The 22059-nt window shown below is 38.7% G+C and overlaps 1 protein-coding gene across 4 annotated transcripts in view; it reads left to right on the top strand.

Moving 5' to 3' along the window:
• The window catches only part of LOC149199196 (S-adenosyl-L-methionine-dependent methyltransferases superfamily protein), a 559137-nt gene that overhangs the window by 145350 nt on the left and 391728 nt on the right, over positions 1–22059 (top strand). For 3 of the 4 annotated variants that reach the window (XM_089402336.1, XM_089402335.1, XM_089402333.1), the window contains exons 3-4: positions 20869–21016; positions 21144–21224. In XM_089402336.1, coding sequence (XP_089258462.1) covers positions 20869–21016; positions 21144–21224 — 229 coding nt within the window. The remainder of the gene's footprint in view (positions 1–20868; positions 21017–21143; positions 21225–22059) is intronic. The other variant, XM_089402334.1, reaches the window with a different exon arrangement.

Here is a 22059-nt window from a genome sequence, read left to right as displayed (position 1 = left end):
TGAAGGAGATCATGGTCAGCTATGTTTTTTGATGCCCAGTTACCAGTATCTATTGTTGATCGTGAGATCTGATAAGGAGAATCAATCAAGAAGGCATCTGCTTGATTGGTTGCATTGGCATTTTGATATAGTTTGATGTATATTGTCTTGTAAGCAACACAGGTGGTTGTTATCATGATTCCAAATCTTGATGGATGGCTGCCGTTTTTCCAAAAGCTTTGTAAAGTTTTGTTTTAAGTCAGTCATGAGTCATTTGTGTTTGGTCTGTTGAGTGAGTTTTTCGAGTTATTTCAGTTTGCCATCGAGTCGGTTTGAGTCAAGTTTCAGTTAAGTTTCAGTCAGTTTTCAGTCAAGTTTTCATTCAATAAATGTATCAAAAGTTTTGTGTCAAAGGTGTAAATAATGACTCCATCGCCCAATGGTTGCAAGCACTGGTCTGCTCTCCCAGATGTCTAAGGTTCTTGGCACCTCCAAGGAGCTACCATCCCCATTGGAGCCAATGTTAGTGTCGGTCTTGAAAGCCCTCCATCAGTGATCAAATATGCTCTTACAAAGTGGTCTCAGAGTGTCAAGGTCAAATTTTGTCATTTCAGTGAGTCTTGAAGCAAAATTTGGTCACTAGGCATTAGGTCTAGGGTTTGCCCAAATGTCAGTCCATGTCACCATTCAGCTGAGTTTATCATCATTCATAGGGTTGTCATTATTATGTCAGTGTCTAATGGGTCATTTTACATCTTGTTCATGTTTCAGTTGTGCCTAGGCAAGCTCATTTCCCTCTCCTAGGGTTTTGAAAGCTAATTTTTCTTGGATGGTCAAATCACCGGCAAAACTTGTTTCCTGATGTTCATACACCTTCCCCTATCCTTAAAGTACCTTAACAAACACTTCCCATCCCTTAGATCCGCCAAATTCCTCATTTTTGCACAAACCCTAGTTTCTAGCTACAATCTGGCAATTTTCTAGGTTTGGCCTGTGTTTTGTCCTTTTCGACCCCTTCCCCTCACTCAATCTCTGAGATTCCACTTTCCCCTGCTTTCTAACATCCCTCCCTACTTCCAAAAATTTCCCCAAGAATTTAGATGCCCCCTATCCCCTTCATTTCGCTCCATTTCGACAAAATTCCTTGTTTCACACATCGGGACAAGTCACACTCAAATGATGTTCCAGAGCAATCAAAGATGAATTTTGGGAAACTGAGAGAGGTTTTGTTCCATAACATGCCAAAGAAGAAAAACCTCCTTCACTTTTTACACAGGTGTCATGGTTTGAGAGAAATGTCAAAAATACCGGCGAGAACGAAGGTGCTCCAAGGACGGTTGGCCAAAGCACAAAAACGAAGGAAAACGCCCAATCCACTCCAAACTTTGGCCAAAGCCTCTTTGACTGAGCATGGTACTTGATTGGGGACTCCCAGCCCAAATTTCAAGAAATTTGGAGAAAATTTTGTCATTTGTGAATTTTTTGTACAATTTTATAGGTTTTGGCCATTGGAGTGGTCTCACCCCGCGCGCGACCACTCGGGAGGACTGCTCAGAATCACAAAAAGTTGACATTTTTGGAAAGGGCATGCAAAAACTAGAATTACCTATACTTGGGGTCAACTTGATTTTGAGATTTGGGCCTCCAAAAGCTCAAAATACATCAAAATTTTGACTTTCTGCCCACTTTTTGAGTTGCAAAAAGTGACCTTGGGAGAATTGACTTTTGAGGGGTCAAATCAACTCCAAATCCAGAAATTCCACTTGGGATGGAAAGTAGACACAAAGAGCTTTCCAATGAGCCATCTTGCACTTGATTTGGACAACTGGAACCCACTCAAAAAGTGCTGCAAAGGGGCGCGACCACTCGAGCAGGGGGCGCGACCACTCGAGCTAAAATTGCCAGTTTTGACTTTTCAGGCCTGCAAACTCTGTTTTTTACCTTGGTTGATCATTTGTACTTGTAAATGATGGATGTATGGATAATTTTCATGGCACATTGATAGATTTAATCTCTCTTAACCCTTCTAGAAGCTTCCTTGATGTAAATAGTGAATATTTAATGCATGGATGAGTTAGCTAAGTTTTAGAGGCAAGTTGTTTTGACTGCCTATTATCTAGTGCTAAGTTTAGAATTAGTTCAAACTGCTCCTAGGAAGCTGAGCTCGACCCCTAGAGGTGGGGAAAGGAGTTAGATGGTCTATATTATGCTTTCTCTTGCTCATTTTCATGGTTGGACTCTTGTGGGAGAAGCATTATTGTATATTGTACATCTATTACTGCAATTTAAGGAAAAGGAAGGCCAGGGTTTTGCAGACATCATTGTGGATTCTTGTGGATTGTTGTGTTGATGGTGTGTTCTTTACATGTTATTGTAAGTGTGCTTATGTGTTCCATCTCTTTCTTTGCTGCTAATTAAACAAAAGAAGTGATAAAGTTTGAATTCATGCATGCCATGCTCAGCTTTCAATTTTGTTTAATATTTATGTTTTCCACTGTCTAAAGAGGATTCAAAGTCATTGTTTGCCCTCTTTAGCTCCCTCTCTTTCTTCCTTGATCATCTATCTCAGCTTAAGGCATCAGCACAAACTCCTTCCTTGCCCCAAAGACCCACCTGCAAAAACTGAGCTCAATCCCCACACCCTGAATTGCACTCCCTCCAATTGCCACCAAAAACCCCAAAAATCTTTAAATCAACCTCCCTTATCAATTTACTAGCCTAAAATCTTTATTCCTAATTGGTCAGCTTATCATATTGAAAGATCTACCGAATCTGACCCGAGAGAGCCTTCTCATACCTCGTAGGGCTAGCTACGAGGTGAAATGGTTTGATGTAGCCTTGAGAGTTTGTCTATCTCAGCCTAGGTGAATTCCAAGCGCTAACAGAACATACCATTGTTAACTAAATTTAACAAGATGAGAATATCATCTAAGAAGACTTGTACAAAATGGTCGAGATATTTGCGGAAAATACTATTCATGAATACCGCTGGTGCATTGGTCAATCCAAATGGTACCACCGTGAACTCACAACTTCACCGTCGGAATGGCTTAAAAATTGGAGGAGGCCTTGAGGAGACACCAACGAAAGAGATCGAAGTTTTTGGAGGGCTATCTTGTTGGGAAAATGATGCCCTAGGTGGCCCAACTAGGCTAGACCTAGGAAAAGGTGAAAAAGAGTTGATTTTAGGTGACCACCCCTTGGTAGATCAGTTCCTTAGTCTTGGGAGAATGGAGTCTATGATAAATATGAATGAGGACCTTTGGTTTTCGGTCAAGGAGGCCTCAAGACCACTTCGGTAGCCTTCTAGGTCAAGAGAAGAAATCTTGCAGCTTTTATACTTCGATGTGCAAGAGGTGATGGCTTATCAAGGTGAATTCGTTGATAGAATTATCCCTAAGAGATTTCATTCAAATTACATGGCCCATACATTGAGAGATGCTTTATAGAGACTGTTGACCACTACGTGTCGACGACCCATAGTAGTACACCCCCTTTTTTTCGCAAAAGGGCTAGCGCTTGATCGACGTGTCCCTGCCATTTGACTATCATCATCAGCGTGATCATGTTATTTTGTAAATCTAGTCTGCATGTGTAAATTGTAAATATTCATAGCAGATTTTTGTCATGTATGTAATTTGCCTAGGTAAACCTAATTCTCCAGTGATGATCTATGTTCCAGAAGGTTTTTGTCTCACCGATCCATGATCGGCAGAGTTTTCCTTCAGCGTAACCCCAAAGCCGGAATGAATTTTGTCATTAGAATCTTAGGGGAATTCTAGTGTGCTTCGAGTTTATGTAAAGTGTCTTGAGGGTTAGAAAATGTTTTATCCCCTCATAAGTCCTAGGTCCTAGGTGATTTTTCCAAAGGCTAAGTTCGAGTGTCCAATAAAAATAATAAAAAAATAAAAAGAATTATTAAAAAATAATAAAAAATAATTAAAAAATTTAAAAAAATAATAAAATAATAATAAGTCAAAGTTTTGAGGAAATAAATGCAAAATTTTAATTTTTAATATATTAAAATGCATTTAAAATTTCGACGGATGAGATTAAAAGAGATTTTGATCCTCATCGACGGTCGAGATCACTTTGACATGGATCACTCGAACTAGCTGTTGGGAAATTTTCCTTTAGATAGGGTTTCAAGGGTCATTTGAGATTATTCAATCTTAGAGTCTTGTGCTAAAGAAAGCTTTCTTGTAGTCATTTTTCGTGTGCAATAAAGAAAGACTTTGGGGTTGAAATCTTGCTGGTGTTACTCTTTTGGAAATACTGTAAGATGTTTTATTTCTGTGCATGATTTTAATTTCAGCATTTGATGATAGCTTTATGAAGAGTGATTTTAAACACAAGTATCTTGTTTAGTCGCTAGGGCTTCCACATCCTTTCTTGAGAGTGCATCTGCCACCACATTTTGCTTCCCTTTTTTATAGATGATTTCAAAGTCATAACCCAACATCTTTGTGACACACTTTTGTTGCTCTTCAGAGGATAATCTTTGTTGTAAAAAGTATTTAAGGCTATCATGATCCGTTTTTACCTTGAAGTGTCTACCCATTAGGTAGGGTCGCCATTTCTTAAGTGCATGGAATATTGCCAACATTTCCTTCTGATAAATAGCTTTGCTTAAAAACTTTCCCTTGATTGGACGACTTTCAAAAGCAATGGGTCTTTCATCTTGCATTAAAACAATACCAATTCCATTTCCTGAAGCACCACATTCCACAATAAAGGTTTTTGTGAAGTCCGGTGTAGCTAAGACCAGTGTTTGGCACATTGCCTCTTTAAGATGTTCAAAGGCCTTTGTTGCTTCGGGAGTCCATGAAAATGCATCTTTCTTTAATAATGTTGTTAGAGGTGCTGCTATTCTCCCATAATTCTTAACAAACTTGCGATAATACCCTGTCAACCCGAGAAATCCTCATAGATGCTTTATGGATGTGGGTATTTTCCATTCCTTAATGGCTTTAATTTTGCTAGGGTCTACCTTAACTCCTTCATGAGATACAATATGACCCAAATATTCCACCTCCTAGACTCCAAAGAAACATTTGGATCTTTTTGCATATAATTGTTTCTCCTTCAATAGTTGTAGCACCTTGTCAACATGTTCAACATGATCCTTCCAAGACTTGTTGTAGATTAGTATATCATCAAAAATACTAACACAAATTTTCTAAGGAATGGTTTGAAAATTGAATTCATCAAACCTGAAAATGTTGAAGGTGCATTGGTAAGGCCAAAAAGCATGACCAAAAATTCATAATGACCCTCATGAGCTCTAAATGCTGTTTTCGGAATGTCTTCAATCTTCATTCTGATTTGATGATATCCTGAACAAAGATCCAACTTGGTGAAGTAAATTGATCCATGCAATTCATCTAGTAATTCATCAATGACAGGAATGGGGAACTTATCTTTAATAGTGAGCTTGTTGAGCTCCCTGTAATCCGGACACATGCGCCATGATCCATCCTTCTTGTGCACCAATACTACTGGAGCAGAAAAAGAACTTTGACTCAGTTGAATTATACCAGCCTCTAGCATTTCTGCAACCATACGTTCAATTTCACTCTTTTGGACATAGGGATATCTGTACGGCTTGATGTTTGGAGGAACACTTCCTGGAATCAGATGAATAGCATGATCATGATCATGCATAGGTGGGAGACCTTTGGGAGTCTCAAATACCTTGGAATGATTGTCCAAGACTTTTTTGGAGATCTGGAGAAATAGATGATTCCGATGTGGAAACATCTAGCGAGCATAATGGTACAATTACACCTCTTTGCTCCTTTTTTAAAAGCTTTGTCATACTATTAGAGCTGATTATCTTTTCTGGTTTCCCTGCAATACCCCTTAATTCAACTTCCTTTCCTTCCATAGAAAATTTGATGAAAAGTTTTTGAAAATTAAAAGCTATTGTACCCAGGGATTGTAGCCATTGGACTCCTAGTACAACATCAGCACCCCCTATTGAAATGGAAAGCATTGGGCTAGTCAATACATATTCTCCCATGGATAGCTTGATATTATGGCACTTTCCAGAGCAATTTATTGTTCCTCCATTTGCAATTATCACTTGACACTCTGGTGCTGGATATAGGAAGCAATTCAATTCTTTTGCTACCTTACAATGAATAAAATTGTGGGTGCTTCCTGAATCAATCAACACTATTACCTTTTTCTTCTTGATTTGTCCTTCTATCTTGATGGTTTGAGGAGTGGTAATTCCCGCCAATGCATTACAAGATATGGTCGGATTTATTTGTTCTTCATCTAGGCTTTGTTCCTGGAGTATATCTTCTTCTTTTGACCTTTCTTGCTCCTTTTCTTCTTCCTCTTCACAATCTATGTAGAATAATTTCTTCTCAACACACTTATGACCTTTAGTGTATTTGCTATCACAACTGTAACAAAGCCCTTTTGCTCTTTTTTCTTCCAATTGTTGTAGTGTCAACCTTATAGGTTGTGGAAGGCTAGGGGCAACAACACTTCCGTCTTTATAGTTGTGAGTGGTATGCTTCCTGGTTGCCATAATTTTGCTTTCCATTTTTCTTGCTACCTGATTGCCTTCTCTAATGAATCAGGTTCCCAAAGGCGAACATCATGTTGGATATTATCCTTTAAAGACCCTATGAACACATCAATCCTATGCTCCTTTGGAATATCTTTTACCCTTATGTTCAATTTTTGGAACTCCTCAATGTGCTCCATTATTGAACCCTTTTGTTTGAGACTTATCAATTGGCTAAAAAAAGTGTTGCTTTTTGTATCCTCATAATGTGATATCAATTCTTCCGTAAAAATTGCCCAAGTGATAAATGGTTTACGAGAGCAAAGCCATTGATACCATACAAACTGATTTGGTTCCAAATATAAAGTTGCCATACGTACCTTTTGTGTGTTTTGCACATTATTGAGATCGAAGAATTGCTCCATCTATAATATCCATGTGGCAGGATTCTTGCCATCAAACTTCCTCATATCGATTTTTGGAATATGGTGAGTCTTCGATCCAACATTAGCGTCTATGGAATCATGATTAACATTTCTTTTGTTCTCATCATGAGTTTCGTTTAGTACCCTTTCACCCTTAGGGACCATTTCTTGTAGCAACTTATTCATATTGATCTTCAATTCGTCCATGTCTGTCTTCAAATCTATCTTCAAATCATCCATCTTAGCTTCCACATCAATCATCTTAGCTTCTACGCCTTTCTTTAAACAGTCCATCTTAACTTCTACACCTTTCTTTAAACCATCCATCTTAGCTTCTACATATTTCTTTAAACCATCCATCTTAGATTCTGTTCCTTTTTTTGCAAGGGACAGTTGTTGCACTTGGTCTTGTAATTTTGATATATCATGTTGCATTTCTTCCTCTTCTTCATGAGTCATGCTAAAGCTTTTAGGTTCCTTACTAGGTGTTTGCATTTTCTTTTCTCAGGGCATCAGTTACCGATAATAATTCTCTACTATGCCCTTTGAATTCCTCCAAAATAAATTTTCAAACCAAGCTTAAGCAAAAATTTAAGAAAATCTACACACATTTTTTCACTTTGTAGGAGCTCGATATTGCCTCTGATGTATCTCTGTATTTTCCAATCATCTAGTTCTGAATTTGTGAGTTGTAGTAGCCCTCTGTGTCCTCTTTCCAATGCCACAAGTCTGACCCAAATTGGATTCTCCAAGGAAGAGTTATGTGAAATCTCCCACAGTGACTTGCTTATAGACTAGTTCAGTAGAGCGAACTTGTACGACGTCCCACGAGTCACTGTTTTGACCTTTGGATCTGAAACATGCATACAAGAAACTGTGAGCACTCATGGCACAGTGGTCATCTATCTCCACTTCTTTCTCTGCCCTTGTTGGCACTGCCTTGGTCTCAGAAGCCTCTCCCTTGCTCTTCTTCCTTGGACACTAGTTCGCATAGTGACCCAGTTCCCCACAATGGAAGCATTTGACCTTGGAGAGGTCCTTCTTCTTTCGTTTCTCTTGCTTTCCCGCAGATGCTAGGGCAGCATCCTCCTCTTCCTCCTTTTTGATTCTAACCCCCTTGTCGCTGCTTCCCGCCTTGGTTAGCCTTCTGATCTCTTCTTGATGAAGAGCCGCCCACAGTTCCTCCCAATTCGGAAGGCTCGCCCTTCCCAGTAAACTCTGGACAAATACCTCCCAATCCTCTGAGACTACGTTCAATGCGGTCCTCACCAACATCTCCTCATCCGACGTGGCCCCAATGGAAGTCAGCTGGTCTCGGATCTCTGTCAATCCCTCAAGGAAGATATCTATCTGCTCTCCCCTTTGCATCTGGTATGACCGCAATTAATTTTCTAGAAGCATATTCCTCTGCACGGAAGTATGCTAATACAACTTCTTCAGGGCAACCCACATCTCATTTGTCGTGCCCTTCTTAGCAATGTGGTACCACATGATTCTTGACCCCGTCAAGAATGATACACTTAGCCTTGGCCATTGCCTCCTCGTACTTCTCATTTTCAGCCAGGTCAACTGGGATCGCTATCGTTTTCAAGGCGAAGTGTTTGATGCGATACTTGTCTAGAATGGACAAGATCTTGGCCTTCCAGTCTACGAATTTCGAAGCTCTCTCCAGTCTATCTTGATCTATTAGCCCATTCACTGCCATTTTGCTGCTCCTATTTTGACTCTTTCGAGTCTCTCAACTTCCCGTCTAGAAGTTCTCGGTTTGACTCTCTCTGAGCCTTGATTTCCCTTCTGGAAATCCCTTTGCCAATGTTGAGATGCCCCACTCCGATCGTTTGTGCAGCTGCACCATTGATTTGGATTTCTTGGCTAGAAATCCTCGGTAGCAACTCCCTCCTCTTTGGTATTGCCTTGTTAGGTACTGTTCTGACCACAGTACCCCACTAGCTTCGCTCTGGAACTTACCCACAACCTCCTATGCCCCAACAATCTGAAGGTTAGAGCCTCTATGCTTTGCACAAACCTGGCACTGGCAAAATCTGCACCTCCTAGCCACAACATTGATCCTTCCTGACATAGAAAGGTGATCGGGCACTGCGTAGTTCAAGTCTGCTCCTCTCTGCCTCAGAGCTGATCCTCCTCCTAGCTTGATCTGATGACACAAGCTCTCTGCGTCACCCCTTCCTTGCTGCTTTCTGCTAGGAACAAATTTTGTCACTTAGGACAGTTGTTTCCGCTGTTGTTTCTCTACTCGGCTGATGTCTTCAGTTATCCTATGATCTGCAACCACCCTCTGGTACCATGTTGGAATTTCTAAGTCTATCCGTTAGAAATTCTTCTTGTACTATTTGATTTATTTCTTCCTACTTGTTTAGTTACTTAACAAGTTATTTATCATGTAAATATTGAAAATAAATACAATACAATATCAACACATATAGATCATCCACTAAAAGAAACAAGCACACAAGTGACACCATTGTTTTTGGACTCCTCGGAAAAGCCCAATGTGGGAAAATCGGTACAACTATTCATAGGGTTTTATTATTATGCAGTTTCAGAATATGCAGTTTCAGAATACAACTTGGGTGCCAAAAATGGCTCACCCAACAGAGAATGCCCTTGGCAGTAGTACCTCTTAGCCGGAGACAGATATTCCGGCTAAATCACCAGATGAACGATCCCACATCAACAATACAACTTTTGCTACTTTGCGTCACCCCGACAGGGACTGCGTCACCCTATCCAGCTCTTCAGCTCCAATCTATCCCACAAAAATCTCCCAGTGTTGCCTCTAAGGCTTGCGTCAGCCTCTCTGGCCCAACGTCAGCCTAACTGGCCCAACGTTAGCGTCTCGGGGCTTTGCGTTAGCCTCTGGAGCCTTTGCATCTCACATGCTGGCCCTCACTGGCTCTGTGCAGCTCTTGGCTGCCTCTGCGTGGCCTTTGGCTGCCTCTACATGGCCTCTAGCTGGCTCTGTGTCAGCTTCTCCCGGCTTCTGCGCTGATCCTCCTAGTACTAACTCTGCCTCTCTACTATGTATTCACTGCCCCTCAGCTACAACTTATATCACTTCATTCAATTTCCTCAACAAACCCTGCCCCAGAAAATCGAGTTCTTTATCTCTCTTGGTGTGTTCTCCAACTGAACCTCAAGCCTCCTCTTATAATTTTCTCGTTGGTCCATCAATGACTGAGATTAAATCTCTAATCAACAACTAAGATTAGATTTGGCTTGATCCATGACTTTTGGACCATTCTAACTCAGTTTTATATTAATTCATATCAATATTTTATTTTTCCTAAGTTTAGACATAGGAACTCCATTAAAAATATTAATTATTTTAATATCTCCCAAACTAGTTAGATTCTGCCCAAATCATTTCTGGGTCTTGGAGATTTCATGTGCTATAGCCTCTCCAACAATTTTTGTGCCTAGAACACATTCGATGCTACCCCAAATCAACAAGGTGTTCTAGTCTTAAATGGTGTTTATGAGGCTAAGGAACATAATGGTTTAATTTTCTCTCATATACCTTTTCTCTCCAGTTAAATATTTAAAAGCACTTTTTCTTTCTTTATTTAATAAAGTGACTTTTATAAACTAATTGAAGTCACTTTTAATGCCGAAAATGCTTATTTTGCCTCTATGGTCACACTGGTCACCCAAAGCCCCTTTTTATCATTCTTCCCTATAGATCTTTTCACCTCGATTCCAACGAGCTATTACACTAAGATGTTTCTCCGAGTAATCAGCCGGAAACAACACCTTAAGCATAATTAATTAAAATATGTTTGTTAATAATGCCATTTTACAGAAATCATCGGAATGTAATAGAAGCAAGAGAAAACCGTGTGGAATTGATCTCAATGATGAAATATGGTGAGCGATCCCAGTCAGACACATAAAACTCCTCGAAAACCTTCCGAGCCCACCAATGGAGTAATCTTACTCCTATGACCAGGGGGACACAAGTTATGGAAAACCCTTCTAACCACCTCGCTAGGTAATCCAAAATTTGGGGACATTACAATCTCCCCTTCCCAAAATTTCTTGCCCTCAAGCAATGTCATCGCATGTTGTCGCTCTACAAGCTGATCCAAGTGAATACTAGGGTCCAAACCATCCTAATCATTGTGAAGCATCTCTTTCTCCACTCACTCCCCAATAAGGAATAGACACTAGAGGCCTTCTGCATACTACCAATAATTAGAGCGTCTCGAAAATGCAAAATTCTGACCAACTCCTCAAGAAGCTACTCTACTAGAAAACCTATCCCATGCACCTCACAAGTGAACTCTTGAAAGTACGATCTAACTCCTGCTGAGAAGGGTCCTTGTCCACATGAACTAACCCTTGCCTCCTCCTCTGATACCATCAATGGATTGCTAAGAAGTGAAACACTCTCCTCCAAACTGAAGTCCAACGGAAGATCCGAGTGGTAAAGACCAACTCAACCATAATGGTGGCTGAGCTGCCAAGCCTTGTAATGCTAAGGTCCCATGCTAATCCCAAAAGAAAACTGCCATGTTGCCGCTGCGCCACTCTGATCATAAATAACTACTGTGGTGGAGTACTGTTAACTGTTGGTGCCCATCCGTGCCTCATCACTAATCCCTGTATGCAACCAATAGACAAACACCATGTATCATGAATAAATATGGTGCATGCTAAACTTCCCTGCTCCTGCCTAATCACACAGCGGACTATGTTATCTGTCTCCTGGTGATGCACCCAATTACTGCCTAGAGCCCACACGCCTTCCTATAAAAGAGGCCTACCATCCACTGTGTCCCATGCTTGTACAATGCCTTGAATGTCCTGTCGGAGGTGTGTTATGCAAATCTCTTTTGATCATCTCCCTAAGTTTATACTCAAGGGTAGAACATATGCTGCGTTTGCAATGGGTCACAACATCCCTAATCCTATATTTGTCAACTCGTGCTCCAACCATATGCCTCAACTGGGAAGTCATTATCCTGTCCATGATGCACTGTGTCTCATCCAACTGTCTCAGGTGATCCCCATGTGTCCTGCTATATGTGATGAGAGCATCAAAGAACAACAACAAAAGCCTTTGCAACAGTATGCTGGACTGGAAAGCGACAAATGCATGGGTCAATCCCAAAGGTGTGATCAAGAACCCATATGGATACCCAAGGGAAGTCATGTGAGTATCCTGCTCTTTGACTCTAATCAGGTGATGTTCCAATCGAAGATCAAACTTCGAGGAATGCAATGCTCCCTGATGCTCATCCATCCATTCATTGATCTTGGGTAAGCCAGGCCCATTGGTATGCTTGATGTCCCAAACAATCTGTCTTCATAGAAGTAATGCTCCGAGATCCCGTTGTGTAGCACCATACACCACTGCATAAAACCATGGATCACCGTACTCCTCTACATACCTCTGCACACCATGGCATATCCTTGTACCCCACTGGGTATCACCCCCTGTTGCTGATGCACCGTGTACCATATGGTATCTTGCATGTGCCAATGTATTCGCCATCCCGCTAGTGGACCCACCATAATGTGAACTATATCTCCTCTGTCTTGGTAGACCTAAGTGGCATGACTCCTCACATGCTAATGGGGATGTCATTATTGTGCGGATCCTCGGTGGCTCCTGTGCCCAATACATCAATGGAAGACCATCATCCCCATATATTGCTCTATCTGGTGGCATACAAATGCCATCCCATCTGGATAACTCCCGTCAGGGCATGCTAACCACCTTGCAACCCCATGCATAAACAATGTGCCAAGACATCTCCTGAAGTTTGCACACTCCTGCATCAAACTAACTCGCCACTGACAATGACCATACCTCTGATGGAAGTGTGAAGGCACGTGAGTGTTTGGTCACTGGGGAAATCACCCTATGAACGCCATAGTCATCCTTCACACCTGGTAAATGATTGAAAACCCCACCGAGATCCCAATTTCAACCAAGGTCTCAAGTATCCACTCCACTCGTGTCAACCGAACCTGGATCCTAGATGGATGTATCCAAGGTTACTTGGGAGCGGGACCGAAAATGGGAAGCGGGAGCGGGAGCGACATTTTCAGAAGGTCTCGGTTTGGAAGTGATTTTGGGAGCGTTTTTTAATATAATATATATATTTTTTATAATTTGATGCATATATGTCAACAAAAGCATGTAGAATGATGAATTAGATATAAAAAACATAAAAAACATAGATTGAACCATATAACAACAATCATCTAGAAGTTATAATCTTCATCAACCACGCTCACAAGTCAGTAAATAGTAACATAACACATATTGAGTTTCATGATTCATCAATCTTAAAGTTTCAAGCTTTCAAAATTCAATATATAACATTTATCATCATTGATCACCAAAGTTGTACTTGTAAGCTAAGTGTAACCTTTACAACAAATAATATCTAACATGAAATGAAATGTTATAAAATGAAATGAAATGAAACAACTTTCAACTTTCACGAAGCATCATATTCATAATTCATTACTAATGAGTTATAATTGCCAACTTCAAACTTAAATTGTCATATATTGTTTACAAAAAATGTCATAATAAATATGAAAGAGTCAATAGTTATAAAAACTACTAGAAACTAGAAAAGACAAGTAAATCTATTATCTATTGCTAATGCTTGGGCCTCTTGCCACCACGAGAAATGTCTAACTTTTTAGTCTTGCTGGAAAACCAGGATATTTGTCATTAATATCACCCTCTAAGCATTAATATCCAGATGTATCTTTGTCATTACCTTTGGATCTGTATCAGGATCTTTGTCATTAATATCACCCTCTAGGCATTAACATAAGATAGAAAAAGCATAGCATGTCAAGACAAGATTTTGTTTGAGTGATGCGTACATTTTTAGGAGGGTCATGATAGAGGAGTTTGACAACCAATGTCACTAACATCAAGGTACATAGAGGGATTGATGCTCTTGATTAAATATGAGTTCCATACCTAATACATGACAAAATCTAATGGAATCATTGCAATCCCCCCAATTTTGAAACACTGACAAGTTTGCTGGATTTTGAATGAGATCTAAAATTCTACTTTCTCCATATGAAATCCAATGACGTCGGAACCACTCTCAAACATCCAGAGTCATTTCATGGTAATGTTGAAAATTTAAGTAAAATGATGAAAATGAAGATCAAGGAGAATGTCACTTTTGCTTTAAGAATTTAACATTACCATGAATCGCATATCAATATTAGGGCCATAAGCTTGATCATTGGGCTGCCCAACTCAAAAAGTATCTGTTTCTTTGAAAAAAATTGCATTTGGAATGTTACTGCAATTTTTTTTTGCAAAAAAGACTAAATGCTCCTAAAAAACCAGGGAGCTTTTTTTTGCAGGGATCGCGCTCCCTGTTGACCCTGCCGGCTACACCTACCTACAAGTCAGTGAGAAAAGCCTTCAATCCCACAAGGTGTGGTTGGTGGCAGGGAAGTCAGAGAAGGCGCTTTCACACTAATCCCAACTCTCTCCGTTTGAGCTATCTCCTAGGTTAGCTAAGGGGGGTGGTCCCTAATGAAAAGTTAATTTAAAAAGGATGTGAGTTTCTAGGAGAATTGCTAGAGTTAAATAGATTATCTCTTTAAGATTTATAAGCAAAAAATTGATATGAGCAATAACCATCATAAGATAAGCATCAAATACATAAATAATCAGTGCCTTCCAAGTATTTTCTCTTTAAGAAATGAAATTGTATTTTGCTTAAAATGAAGTGAAATGCTTTCAAATGGAAAACCAAAATAAACCTGAAAAGTGAAACACTAAATTGTTAGCACGAGATATTATAAATGCTTTCAAGATGAATAAGTCTACAAATCAAAGCCTAGAAACTATCTTGCTCAAAAGGATACAAAAAGGACTCAAATGTTAGACCAAGATGAAAGCAAACTATGTTACAAAAATAATCTACAAGAGGCTAGGCCAAAGAGTATGAGCAAGCTTTCCTCTTTGATTAGCCATGACTTAGCTCTTTGAAATAGCCAGATATTAATAAATGAAGTACAATACGTAAAAAATAATTTTTTCCAAGTTTGATATTTTGATGCAAGAAATGAAAGCTTTAAGAAACTTGAAATAATTCCTGCAAGACACAAATAAGATATAGATGAGACTTTGGAATTCAAAACATGCGGGTTTTCTTTGAATATTTTTCAATAATGGGTTGATTCCTCCGAGAATTTCCCCACGCTTGAAAAGCTTGACCAAATAATGATTTATCTACAAAACTTCACCACGAATCATTAAATCGACATGAAATTAAATAAGTGCAGTGGAAAGAATTTCTAGAGATACATTTATTATCCACTAGAAGATTGCTTTTCCTAAAGCAAATAATTAATTCTTATGCTGATATGAGATAGTTGCATACTAACATAACTTGAAACAAACATGAAAGAAATAATGACATGAGGAAATAAATAGAATCATAACAACAAGTCAAGAATTTTCCACACATGCAAGGAGAAGAATACCATCACGCTTTACCCCAAACACTGTTGTATTATATTGCAAGTAGTAAATACAATTCCGCAGAGTCTCCTCAAGCACAATAGCTCGTATTACATGATACAATGTGAGAGTCCATGGCTCTATTATATAGAGATTTGGGAGCAAATCCCAATGAAGAATGACAATGACAAATGGCATTGGAGCCAATCCCAATGTAGAAGTGATTAAACAAGTGGCATGAAGTAACAATCCCAAATATAAATTCGAATTTGTTGAATAGAGCTCCAATGCCAAGTGTAAAAATAGAATTCTGGCAAGTGGCCATCATTTTCTTCTTCCCTTATGTGTCAAATTCGAATTTTGTGATAGAATGACAAGTTTATATGGGTGGTAACCCATGTGGGGACAATTTCCCACAAAAAACTCTACCAAATATTCTCCCAAATCCTCCCAAATGTGCATTAACCTCACAAATTTGAATTTTCAAGTAAGCAACTTTTTCCTTTAGTGCTTGAAATTTGATTTTATTTGAGCACATGTCATTTTCTTGATTTTAGGAGTCCACATCACCTTGGAACTTCATGTTAACTCCCCCATAATTTTCCACCTCATTTCCACGACGTTTAGCATGTGTGGATATTTATTTTTCTCCATTTTATTTAATTCTAGTTCAATTAAATTCCACAATTTCCACCAAACTTAGGAAATGTGGGTTTTGAAGGTTCAAAACACATTATTAACCCCTCAAAGTATGTCATAGTAGGAAGTTGAGGGCGAGAGGTGTAATGTTGATTATTCATACCCCATACAATTTCTCTAGACTACACTTATTACAATTTAAATACAATTTTATTTGCAATTTTTTGACTTGCAGGAAATCTAAAAAATAAAAAAATGACGACTTAGACCTAACCAAATTCCACGAATTTTTGTGTGTGATCTAGTATGGTAATATACATCGACTTTAGACACTAAGATGTGTTAGGGGCTTAACCTTCAAACCGTCACCCCGACTTTGGGGTAAAAAGTGAGTGAAAAAACCTAGAAAATTATCTGTCTCTGAAAAAGAAGGGATAATTAATCAGATAAAAAAAACACTCCAAGGTGTAATCATTTGCTGATCGAGTCCCAACATCTTAGGCCTATTACAGACTCAAAAACTCATCATTACTAGTATCACTTATTACAATTCCCCGTAGGGTGTGGAATTTGGGTACAAGAAAGATGATGAGAAGATAGAAGTAGAGTTAAAAAACTCTGTTGACTGATGAAATATGATGGTACAACTATCTTTTGGATCATCCTTGGGTGTGGAGTCTTCATTTAATCATCAGGTGCCACTCTAGTGGTGAACACTCCTGACTAGCTCCTGAAGCGTTCCTGACCGGAGTGCGAATTCAAAGCGGGGGAGTGAGGGGGGTGGGCACTACCCCACAACCCTGGATGTATCCTCATCCGAAATATATCTGTATCCACATCCCGTGAGTGCATAATCAAAAACCTCTGGAACATTTCTCTCAGCAAGTGTTAGTTCATTTGGGTGCTCCTCATGCTCCATTATCATAGGAGGCTTTTCTATCAAATCATGAGTGTCCCTAACATCCTCTTGTGTGATGGTTGCCGTAGAAGAATGTGCACAATTCAACTCCATACAAAGCTGGTCAACCTGCAACTCTGATTCTTGAAGGGCCATTTGAGTGCTCTTCAAGAACTCCTGGGAAATCTCAAGCTCATAAGTAAGTTTGTTAACTTCCTCTTCTTTCCCTACTAGCGCATCATGATATATCTTATTAAGCATGAGTAGGTGATCTTTGTCTGAAAGGAGGTATAGGTAGTTAGATCTCTATCAATGCCTTCCCGAGAGTCTGAAAATCTGCAAGTGAAGAATCTCCTCCTAAACTATCATGTGCTACTGCACTTCTCCAACAATAATCTGTCACCAATACCAGTGCATCATCATATTGCCTCGTGGCTTCCCTAATGTTGTTTGCGTTCGTCTTCAATTGGTTTTCCAAGTTATAGGCATAGGTAGACTTGTGAGCAACATTTACCTCATCAACTGATGGGATTGAGTTTGCACCATCGACCTCCTGTGTGTTATCATCTTTGCACACCTCTTGGGAATCATCATCAACTATTGTGGCCTCATGATTTTCTTTGTACTCATCATCTAACTCAACAATCTCGCTAAGTGATAACAAACATTTTGTAGCAATTTTTGATTCTCTTTCATCCCAAACTCTCGTTCCAACCTATTGGGGTGAATCTGTGATAGCTTCATTTTCAATGGATGTGACTTTTCTCAATTCGTCCTGGAAGGTTTGTTTATGGTTTTCATCTTCAATCCTTGCTTCCTGGTCCTTGACTACACTTTCATCTTTGGATTTGCTATTCCTTTTTCTATTTACTGCATTTGATGACACCCATGCTTCCATGTGCTCTATCAACTTTGCAAAGGTTTTGTTATAATTTTCAAATTTTTGGGCAAATAGTTCTTCTTGACTTGGAAGCATTTTTGTTTTTCTTGTTATAATCTACCCTTTGAACCCAACAACTGTATCTTGGCACCTTCAAAATAAATCCCTCAAACTTGGCTTTTCAAAGATAACCCACCGCTGAGCTAGGATCAATGCTCTGAAACCACTGTAATATTCTAAACTAGAAAACTACTTGTTTTTCTCCAAATTTTAGAGTTTTGATTTGAGTATTTTAGTAACAAATTCCTCCAATCATTTGGTTTACACTTCACTGTTGGTGCCTTATATGGTTTCAGTCATATAAACAATGCCTTCAACATTACATGTATCAACTAGCTTCCAAGAAATAACAAATATGCTTTCACTGTACGCACTCAGAAATTCATAAATACGTTGATATATAATAAGGAAGCCCATAGAATAACTTTCCTCATTGAAATCTGAGCATACAAGGAAGGAATAAGTAGCATGGAACTTAACATTAGAAGCTAGCCATTAAAATAAATACATACAACAATTATAAGTCATCTGAAATGACTGCTCCAAGCTTTGTTTGAGAGGAATGCTATCCAAAAATGGAGGTATAAATCCACGTGAGATGGCAACCTTGCTTTGGCACTTATTGCTTCAAATCTGGACTGAAATAATAAGCAGGTCCTTATAGCAGCTATCCCAAGTAACTGAATGACCCATAGTCACTTCAACTTGACTCCCAGAACTCATGGTCAAGCTCAAAAATTAAATACGACCCTTTGAGAATAATATTCCACCTACAGTAGCTCATATGCTTCAGCCTCTGAGTGAAACGCAACCGAGGTTGTACAAAGAACTCGACCCATAGTGAGACTAGCTTGGAACACTTGCTTGGTGATCGAACTGTCTTCTAGATGAAGGGAATGGACTGTTGGTTCCTGTAGGAAGCCACAACAAAGGGAATAGCCCCTACAATTGCCATATTCGACCTCGAATAATAGTGGAACCTCTATTTCTTGCTCAAAACACAACTATATCACTGCTTCCTTCAAGTTCGAATTTTCAGAACAGTAAGGAATTCGACCTGTGGAAAAGGGAACTCATTCCTCTTGGGATTAGGTGTCTGCAACATTAATGGTTCCTCTTTTCACACCCAATACCTCCAGATTTGTTCATGATCTCTGCCTGTAAGAGAAGTTCATGAAAACATAACATTTTTGAATAAAATCCACTGATAACACCTCAATAACTTGTCATTCACTAGAAATTTTTAACTCCATTGATGCTCAATGGTGAAATATGAGTGATTTCACTCTCAAATCCAAACTACAGTGTCTAGTTTCAACGCCGAAGTTTACTATGGTGGCTAGGGTTCCAAAACCCTAAGCTTCTCCTTCAAACTATCTTCAATAGCTCTTTCTCCAAAAACTCAATTGCATGAATGAATGAGGAGAGATCCCCTCATTTCTCTTTTTTATAACTCACTTACCTTTTCTCTCCAATTAATATTTAAAAGCACTTTTTCTTTATTTATTTAATAAAGTGACTTTTATAAACTAATTAAAGTCAATTTTAATGCCAAAAAATGCTTAATTCGCCTTTGTGGCCACACCGGCCACTCAAAGCCCCTTTTTATCATTCTTCCTTGTAGATATTTTCACCCCGATTTCAATGAGCTATTACGCTAAGGTGTTTCTCCAAGTAATCAACCTGAAACGACACCCTAAGCATAATTAATTAAAATGTCTGTTAATAACGCCATTTGACGGAAATCGTCGGAATGCAACGGAACTAAGAGCAAACCGTGCGGAATTGATCCCGATAATGAATATGGTAAATATCCCAGTCGGACCCGTAAAACTCCTCTAAAACCCTCCGGGCCCACCAATGGAGTAATCTTTCACCTATGACCAGGGTGACACAAGCTCTGGAAAACCCTCCTAACCACCTCGCTATGTAATCCAAAATTTGGGGACATTACACGCAGCGTCAACACCATGTCAACTATGCCCAAGTGGAAACTCATAGTGAAATACGTTTCTAAAAGAATCCTCCATCAAACCATCAATAATCATCCATGCCTTTGTCCTTGCCCCAAGTGATGAGTATGGTTTGGGTAAGGATAGAACAAAGCGCATGATATCCAAATCACTCCCTACAACCTGTGACTGCCATTAAACTCCAACAATCTTCTGTTGTGCTCGGTGATAGAGTAAAACTCATAAAAATGCAAAATAATCCCAGCATTTCAGAGGTTGCAGTGTCAGTGGATCCAAATGATCAAGATAGTGAAGGCTCATTTAACATTTCGAACGTAGTATGCATCGAGGAAAGTGTTTGAAAAGAGTTCCATATCATCTTAAATGATTCTGTCTTTTTGCATTAGTGTAAAGAAACAAGTGTAGATGTTTGGATTGATAATTTGTCAAATGTATTTTTGGAACCATCCCATCAAGATTGACAATAATGAAGTATAAAATTGCATCACATGTCATTTAGTCTGTAGATTGAATTGTACATTTGCTGTTTGTTTAGTTTAGGATGATAAAAACATTTGGATTTCTATTTAATGTATTCTTGTTTGTTAAGTTTGATGGCTTTTTGTAGAACTTTGATCTCAGTTATCTCCTCCATATAACGATCTTGGTTTTATCTGTCATTTTTATATGCAATAGCATGTTTTTATGAATTTCAAATGGTTCACTGTTCACCAAATAAGAGCAAATTTTGTTTATATTCTTGTTAACCACATTCTTTGATTTTATCTTTATCTTTTTTCTTCTTAGTAACATTGTTTATAATTTGATTATAATAATGTAGTTTATATTTAGCAATTTAAGATCAAGTTGATTTTGTTAAGTGACAAACATTTTAGAAAATTTGGTTTTTGATTAGTTAGAATTTAGAATAATATAGACTTGATTACTACTGACTTTGTATAATTTTTATTCTTCTAAATGTTATTACCTCTCTCATATCTTCAAACTGAGTATATATTGATTAATATGTTTGTAGGTCCTCTGATCAAGTGTTTTATTCCTCTCCGAGATTTGTTACACATATTGATGATCCTGCAATTAATGCCCTCACCAAATATTATGCATCCGTTTTCCCTCCAAGCAACACACCTGGAGTAGCCTTGCTTGATATGTGTAGTAGCTGGGTGAGTAGACCATTTTCTGGTGTTAGTTCTAGGCCTCCATTTTTTTATCATCTTCTAATTTTTCTCACTTTGTTATTCTTTGTTAAGCTTCATCTTTTGGGATTGTTATGATATAAGTGACCTGCAGGTGAGCCATTATCCAAAAGGTTACAAGCAAGATAGAATTGTAGGTATGGGCATGAATGAAGATGAGCTGAAACGAAATCCAGTAAGATACTTTTGCATCTTCAATACTGTTTCTTCTTATTGATGTTTTATATCTTGTTTCATAGGACATTAAATACATAATATTGAAACTAGATTTTATTAGGCTGTAATGTGAAGCTTGCAACGTTGCACTTGCATGGAAACCATCTTAAACTTTTTGAACATTTTCTTTGAATGTCCATTTCTTGGTATGTAACATCTGCCCCACTTTGTAGAGTTTATGGTTCTCAACAAGAGCAGCAACATTTGCTTGACCTGTCAAAGAATTCTCTCCCTCTTTAATAATATAGAGGCCTTTAGTGCTGTCTTGTATAAAACAGCTTGCGGCTTCAATAGAGTTTTGAAACGATATTGCTTGATTGTATGCCATTGTGCCTGGGAATGGCTGCCTTGCATGTTTTTCTTGTGAAAATTTCAAATCTGAAATCCTATTGCAGCAATTGGAAATTATTCTTCTAATTATTAATTAATTTAACAATTTATTTGCTACGGCAAATACTGAATAAATCACACTGCAACCTTCACAAATAAAACAGCAGAAATAATAACGCTGGAATCTGAGAAAATATAGCTCATACACACAATAGTTGACAATGATTTTAGGACAAATGTCCTCGGAAAAACCCAACTTGGGAAAACTGTTGCAACAACTGAGGGTTTTTATTATTAAGAAGTAGTGAACTCTGAGTACAAAATATGGATGCCCAACTGACAATCCAAACAGCAAGTAAATCTACCCAAAATTATTTAAGGGAATTCCCTTCTTCCACAAGCAACCCCGACACAACTTTCCTTCAGAAAACTTGTCCTCCTGGACCCTCTGCGCAATGCTTGTG

The sequence above is a fragment of the Pinus tabuliformis genome, chromosome 2_1 (genome assembly GCF_031772625.1).
Source record: "Pinus tabuliformis cultivar Carrire ecotype Pingquan chromosome 2_1, CPIR1, whole genome shotgun sequence".
NCBI classification, from domain to species: Eukaryota; Viridiplantae; Streptophyta; class Pinopsida; order Pinales; family Pinaceae; genus Pinus; species Pinus tabuliformis.
The sequence above is the reverse complement of the archived record's forward strand: the minus strand, read 5'-3'. Positions and strand labels throughout refer to the sequence as shown.